Source organism: Sinocyclocheilus anshuiensis, unplaced genomic scaffold, assembly GCF_001515605.1.
Source record: "Sinocyclocheilus anshuiensis isolate Anshui unplaced genomic scaffold, SAMN03320099.WGS_v1.1 scaffold1186, whole genome shotgun sequence".
Lineage (NCBI taxonomy): Eukaryota > Metazoa > Chordata > Actinopteri > Cypriniformes > Cyprinidae > Sinocyclocheilus > Sinocyclocheilus anshuiensis.
In genome coordinates this window covers 30,935-38,583 of record NW_015554146.1, presented here as the reverse complement: position 1 = coordinate 38,583, position 7,649 = coordinate 30,935, and the positions used below count along the sequence as shown (strand labels likewise).

The following is a 7,649-nucleotide window of genomic DNA, read 5'->3' as shown; positions in this document are numbered from 1 at the left end:
TTTGCATTAAAAATGACATAACTGAGCGAATGACACTTAATGACAGTTGTCATAAACATGCATAAAAAACCTTCATATTCATGACGTGTGTCATGTCATGATTATGAAGGTGTCATGTCAGTCTTATGCACACCCCTTCAAGTAAAGTGTAACCAAAAAAAAAAAAGTGTATTCTTTTTTTATGTCGTTTATTTGATCGTACATGACAACGTTTACAATAGTACTTTACAAAAACGATATTTAATATAAAAACAAGAACGTATTTTCATTAAAAAAAACATTTTATACCATCGAGGAGTGTGTTCTCAGACCTGTTCACTACCAACACGTGCGCTGCAGTACTGTCTGATGCAATAACTCTTTTTTTTATTACTAAAATTATTTACTTACATTTAATTACACCGTATTTAATTCTACATTTCATTATTGCACGTGACTGTGATATAGGAAACGTATTATTTGAACGTCTGAGTCTGAGTGATGTTATCTTAAACACAGCACAGTGTATTATTTCTAAAGTAGCTACATCCTAACAGAGATTTCACTTCAGACCAGTAATAAACCTTACACCGTTTTGATTTCAACTGTTTAGTGGATGATAGATTAGAAGATCACTAAAACCCTTGGGAACTAGGATTTCTGCTGCAAGAACAGGCCTTTGGTTTAGTGGAAGAACAAATCTGACCTCATTCACTGTATTTTTGGAAACATCTTCCTGTTTGCTCCAGAAAACAAGTGTGTTCTGCAATAAAGCTGTTGAGTTGTTTTTCGTTTTTCCTCTTTTCCTAAGGAAAAGCAACCAAGCAACCATTGATTTCCCCATTCTGTACTGTAGTTATTTGATCTTGTTCAGACGGCTGTAATCAGAATTCAAAGAGGGCGTTTTCAGGATTCTGGGCTTTGGTTTCTATATATTTGTCCCAAATGCAAAACTATGTACTGTTGTTGCATTACTCATGTGAAGGCACTGATCTTCAGTATTTTTTTTACTTTTCTATCCTCTGACAGAATCATCTGTCTGGCTGTAACAAATGTTCCCACTATTACTTATCCATTTGGTGACACACGGAGTGGATTTAAGCACTTACAAGTGCACAAGTGCAGAATTACAGGGACATATTGGTCCAATAATCTTATTTTTTAAACTTTTGCAATTAACAAACATATGTCTGATTTTTCTTCTTCTTCTTCTAAACAGAAAAAAACAGCCCAACATATTCAAAACAAATATTGTATTACTCTAACATTCATATAGCCAGAGCTTTTGTTTAGGTCAAGGTCTCCGAACAGTCCAGATGGTTGAGCTGTTTCCAGACAAACTCTCTTATGTCAAATTAAATTGAATTCAAGAAGTGACTCATCGAAACAATAAAACCAAGGGAGTTTCTGTTCAAATCTTTGGGTTCATTTGACACATGAATACACACAGCAAAAAAATGATGTTGCATAAGCTGTCATGGCAAACATTGTCATTATGTATTTATTGGTCAGCAAATTAAACAATATATACTCTTTGCATAATACAATATAATATTTCACATGAACATAAATTCTGTTTCTTTTGTATCTTTAGTAAGTAAATATCTAAATGAAAAAATGTAGTTACACTTACAGAAAAAATCACATACATTTCACATGTGCAATCACATGAAATATGTAAAACCCATGTGGAAACATGTGATCATATAGGGGTTTCACATATTTACACCATAAAAATATCCCAAAACCACGTTTTGCCATGTGCAAAGCACATATTTTATGTTATTTTAATGTGATTGTACATGTGATATGTATGGGTTTTTTTTCTGTAAGGATAACTACTTTTTATTAACATTAAATATTCACTAAATATACAAAATCCACACTTAAAATATGTTTACATATATTTTTAAGTGGGATCTATGAGTATGTATGAATATGTTCTGGGCCATATACTGGTATTTTCAAAATATGGAAGAAGTGGAAAAAGTTACTTCCAAATAAATGTGGAAAAAGTAAATATTTTCAACCTAAAACTGTTAAATCCCCAATCTCAGGGATTAGATGAATGTATATAAAACAAAAATAATCTCACTTTTATTTTTATGATAGGTAACAACATCATTTTCATTTTCAGTATTTTACATCAACAATATAAATGGTGACTTTCAGCAAGTTAGAGGCCATTCACACTGGACACATTTTTCTGTTCAAAAATATCACAAACAATTATTGAATTCAATATATATTTTTAAATGTTTTGTACTTTTTTACTATACAACCTCTTTTTAAAAATGGAAACAGTGTCTAAAAATGTGACATTCATGGCGTGAATGCTGAAAAACAGCATGACCAAATCCAAGATAGCACCATTAAATGATGTTACCACAGTTGCTAGCTGTAGTCTTCTGCCAATGTATCCATATAGTTTGTATCTGCATAAAGTAAAAACCCAGAGAACAGACTGTCAGCCCAGCCGGGGTCAGCAAACAGGCCGTTCTGGTCCTTGTAGAAGATCTCCAGCCACACCTCATCCTCTGGGTTTAGAAACATCACTGTTGAGCCAGACGCCACGTCATGGTTCCCTGTGTTGGCATCAAAAGTCTTTATCCGGTACTGTCCGTTCTGAACCAAGCCAATGGCCAGGTGCTTGTTGGCCAGAGTGATGTCATAAGAAAAGTAGTATGTTCCTGGGTAAGCACAGATGAATTTTCCTGTCTCTGGGTTGTAGTGGCCACCCTCATTAAACAGGACTTTGTTGAATTTGATAGGTGCTTGCTCAGTGGGGTAGCTACTGGTGATGCCTACAGAGAAAGCGGATTTGGGAACCAAACTTCCACATCTGCAGATGCCTGGTTCTCCTGGAGGACCTCGTTGGCCCTTGTCACCCTTTAGTCCGAGACGTCCCAGAGGACCAGGAGGCCCTAAATCTCCAGGATCACCTTCAGGTCCACGCTTTCCAATGAAACCTCTCTCTCCACGTTCCCCGAGCTTTCCCGTCGGCCCGACTCTACCTCTGAGGCCTGAAACAAACACAAGATGATGTTGATGTTAAGCCAAAATCCTTTCAAACAACATCATATTTGCACTGGCCCAGTCTGAAAAGATTTAGATCAAATGATTTGCCATTATTAATAAAACCCATCATACTCAGAATGCAACATATTTTGATGTGGATGTGGTTGTAACCGCTAAAATGGTATGATGAATATCTTTTTGGAACTCAGATCTCTCCCAGGACTAGAAATCTGTCATTCACATCATAAAAAAATCCCTTCAGTTCTTTATACTCGTCCTTAATAGGATCTTTATCTGTGTGTGATTTATCACAATTTGATAACCTGTCATTACGAATCAGAAAATTTTACTAAAGTAAGTTTCCAAACAATATTCTACTGCACATGTGTCAAACCCCGGTCCTTTAGAGCAGTGGTTCCCAACCCTGGTCCTGGAGGCACCCCACCACTGCACATTTTGCATGTCTCCTTTCTCTGACACACCAGTTTAAAACGTGCAGTGTTGGGGTGCCTCCAGGACCAGGGTTGGGAACCACTGCTGGTTCGTCTGGTCAGAGGAGAACTGGCCCCCCGACTGAGCCTGGTTTCTCCCAAGGTTTTTTCTCCATTCTGTCACCGATGGAGTTTTGGTTCCTTGCCGCTGTCGCCTCTGGCTTGCTTAGTTGGGGACACTTCATTTCCAGCGATACCGTTGACTTGATTGCAAAGATACTATTTAAACTGAGCTGGATGTTGACATCACTGAATTCAATGATGAACTGTCTTTAACTGAAAAATTTGTGTTTACTATTGTCATTTTGCATTATTGACACTATTTTCCTAATTAATGCTGTTCAGTTGCTTTGACACAATCTGTATTGTTAAAAGCGCTATATAAATAAAGGTGACTTGACTTGACTTGACTGCTGTAGTGCTACTTTCCTGCAGAGTGTAGCTGCCTGGAAGTTTCTAGTAATCCTGAAGACCTTAATTATCTGTTTCAGGTGTGTTTGATTAGGATTGGAGCTAAACTCTCCAGGAACTGAATGTGACACCCCTGTTCTACTGCAAGGTTTCTCAACTCTGGCCCTTGAGGTCCACTTTCCTTCAGAGTTTATGCTGGGTTCCAGACAACTTGAAAATTTGGATTTGTCCCAACTCCTACTTGGATATAACATCTTGAAGTCGTACATCCCACTTGGGAACTCGGGGCAGATCGATCAACCCCAACTTCAGCGAGATGCGTCATTTGACATCACTGAATCCAACGAGCAAGTGTGGAGCTTGAAAACATTACACTTTAAGTTTATAAACCTTAATTTTTGATTTTCGTTTTCAAAATGAATGGCAGCATTTTATGTTAATTTTTTTTTCTGTTTATTCCATAACTGACACAAAAACACAAAATGCTCTTGTTGTGTCATGGCAACATCATGAGGTCAATATGTTAGCGTGACGTGTGATTGACTGGATTTCACTGAGGTTTGAAGTGGGACATTTCAACTTGAATGTTCCCACTTCCAACCTTGTCTCGAATGCAGCATAAGGCCATGTCCACAAAATCTTCACCCTGGTGGGCGTTTCCAAAAATGTTCGGTTTCAGTGACCTGGTGCTGCGTTTGCGTGTGGACGAACGGCCTAACCGCGTAGAAAAGGCTGCGGTTTTAAAAATAACCGCGTTCGTGTGGACAGGGCCTAAGTTCCAATCCTAATCAAACACACCTGAACCAACTAATCAAGGTCAAGCTATAACTTGATCAAAGATTAAAGCTAAACGCTGCAGGAAAGTGGATCTCAAGTGCCTTTTCTACTGGGATTACTTTTAGAGCAGGGGTGTCCAGTCTTGCTCCGGGAGGTCTACTGTCATCCAGCGTTTTGCTCCAATCCTAATTTTACACACATGAACTAACTAATCAAGATCATCAGAATTACTAGAAACTTCCAGGCAGTTTTGTTGGAGCAGGTTGGAGCTAAAGCAGGACACTGGAGTAGGATTTAACAAATTAGAGTTACACAAATGTACAACCATGTTTACTCAAATCAGTGGTTCCCAATCCTGGTCCTGGAGAACCCCCAACACTGCACATTTAGGTTACGTCCACACGAAGCCAGAGCATTCCCTATCCGATCTTTTTTTCCCCCTCGTCTCAATAAATATCTGTGTCCACACGAAACCATGAAACCGACGCAAAATGATGTAGTATACATGCCAGACCAGCATGTGGCACTGTAATTCTGCCACAGAGATACACTAAAAACGGAGAAGAAGACTTGGACTATGTGCATAAACATTGCGCGTGGTATACAAATGAACATGGAACAATAAATGTATTTATCTGGGTTAATGTTAGTTAATAAAAAGACAATCGTTCAGTGTTTGTTCATCATGTTTTTGTTGCTGTTACGTGACGTAGCGGTGTCTGACTAGGGGCGAGATGTGGACTGATGACGTCATCGTTTCAGAAAATATACGGATTCGCTGTCCACATGAAAACGCAAGGGTGGCATTTTCAGATTTATCCACTCTGGGACACGGTTTCAAAAAATATCAGTTTCACTCTCCCAAAACGCCAGATCCGTCTGGATGAAACGCCTATACGATACAAAATGTATGTGTATACAGCTAAACTCTGTGTGGATGGGGCCTAAGATGTCTCCCTAATCAAACACACCTGATTCAACTCATCAGCTCATTAGTAAAGACTCCAAGACCTCAAATGTGTGTGTCAGATTAGAGAGACATTGAAAATGGGTAATGTTGGGGGTTCTCCAGGACCACTGGTAACCACTGACTCAAATAGATTGATCTTATATCAGTTCAGTATCTGTTTAAAATATGGCAATGTGTTCTATATTGATTGGAAAACAGAACCACTTATGTTACAGGGTAAGGTGAAATATCCTGGACAAGGCCCAGTGATGTTATTTTTCTGTGCAATACGCATCAAATTGTGGGCGGTCTGAGGCTAAGACTAAAATTGTACCAAAGAGCAGGATGAGGAGAAGAACCTAGAACAGGGTTCCTCAAATCATTCCCTGGAGAACCACTGCCCTGTAAAGCCCAAGGTATACTGTCGCGACGGTCTGCACACTGTCCTTGTGACACAGTTTTCGTCATCAGAAGGGACCGCGGATGTCCACGCACACCATGCATGTGCAGTCCAATTTTTGACAGTCCACATTCAACAGGGCAGGCATGAGGTGAATGTTGAGATGGAACGAGTCAAGTAGGTGTTATCAGGTCTCAATACTCAAATTGATGCTTCCTTTTAGTATAGCTGATGATGATTTGAAGTGATGCTTGAGTCATCGAGAATATTCGAATGTACAAAAAACATTCCTTTGATTCCTCTGTCCTCATTTTCATTCCTTGCATCCTTCCCTCATATCCTAAAGCCCGAGACACACTGCACGATTTTAGCAATCCTATAAGATCATCGCATATCACACTGTGCGACATGGATCTAATAGACTTGGCCACGACATGTGTGTAGACTGTACGATGGTGACACCTATTGACTCGTACGCTACAACGCACGTTTCTATAGAAGAATAAAACATCATCAGCATGCACTAGTGGTAAACAAAAAGAGCATGATAAATCACACTGTCACGAGGTTGTGGTTGTAGTAATTGTGCACGACAAAGGAGTAGAAGAAAAGGAGTTTTTAATAAGCATCAACCACATAAACCATTGAAAAATAACATTAATCCAAGACAAAGGAATGACAGAAACTGAGGGCTTATAAAGACAGGGAACCATGGAGTAAATGAGATGATTAATACAAAGCAGGTGAACAGAATGAATGATGATTAACTAATGATGAGAACCGGAAATGAACCAAATAAGGACAGACAGGAACTAAACAAAAACCAACACGTGACAGATATCACCCCCCTCCCGGAAGGTGTGTCCCGCGCCGTAACAGTAACATCGGGGAGGGGAGGCCGGGCGCTCTGGAGGCTGGTGCAGGACAGGCGGATCAGGGCGCTCCGGGAGCCATGGCGGAGCAGGCAGTTCAGGTAGCCATGGCGGAGCAGGGGACTCAGGAGGCCATGGCAGAGCAGGTAGCTCAGGAGGCCATGGCGGATCAGGGGATTCAGGAGGCCATGGCGGAGCAGGCAGTTCAGGTTGCCATGGCGGAGCTGGTAGCTCAGGAGGCCATGGTGGATCAGGGGACTCAGAAGGCCATGGCGGTATATGCCCCCCCCCCAAAAAAAATTTTCTTGGGGAAATCTAGGAATCCTGGGGGACGCTCTGGAGGAGCGGGCACTTGAGGGCACTCTGGAGGAGCAGGCTCTAGAGGGCGCTTTCGAGGAGCGGGCACTGGAGGGTGCTCTGGAGGGCGCTTACGAGGAGCAGGCACTGGAGTGCGCTGTGGAGGGTGCTTATGAGGAGCGGGCACTGGAGGGCGCTCTAGAGGAGCTGACTCTGGAGGTGCAAGGCTGGTTACCTCGGGGTAATCAGGAGATGAAGGAGGGCTGGACGGGACCAGCGGAGACGAAGGAGACTCCGGATACGATGGAGAGCTGGACGGCACTAGCGGAGACTCAGGAGAGAAAGGAGAGCTTTCTAGAGTCGATTCTGAAGAGAGGATAGGGGCCGTGAACTCCGGGGGAGCGCCATGTCCAATAGCGTTGAGCCCGCGGCGGCCGGCGGGCCTGGGTGATTGG

The 7,649-nt window shown here is 41.5% G+C and overlaps 1 protein-coding gene across 1 annotated transcript in view; it reads right to left on the bottom strand.

Annotated features, from left to right (window-relative positions):
- Nucleotides 1-2,351: 2,351 nt before the first annotated feature.
- LOC107670563 (complement C1q tumor necrosis factor-related protein 7-like) overlaps nucleotides 2,352-7,649 on the bottom strand; it is a 13,920-nt gene continuing 8,622 nt past the window's right edge. Inside the window, exon 3 of the mRNA XM_016463202.1 lies at nucleotides 2,352-3,002. Coding sequence (XP_016318688.1) covers nucleotides 2,374-3,002 — 629 coding nt within the window. The 3' untranslated portion in view covers nucleotides 2,352-2,373. The remainder of the gene's footprint in view (nucleotides 3,003-7,649) is intronic.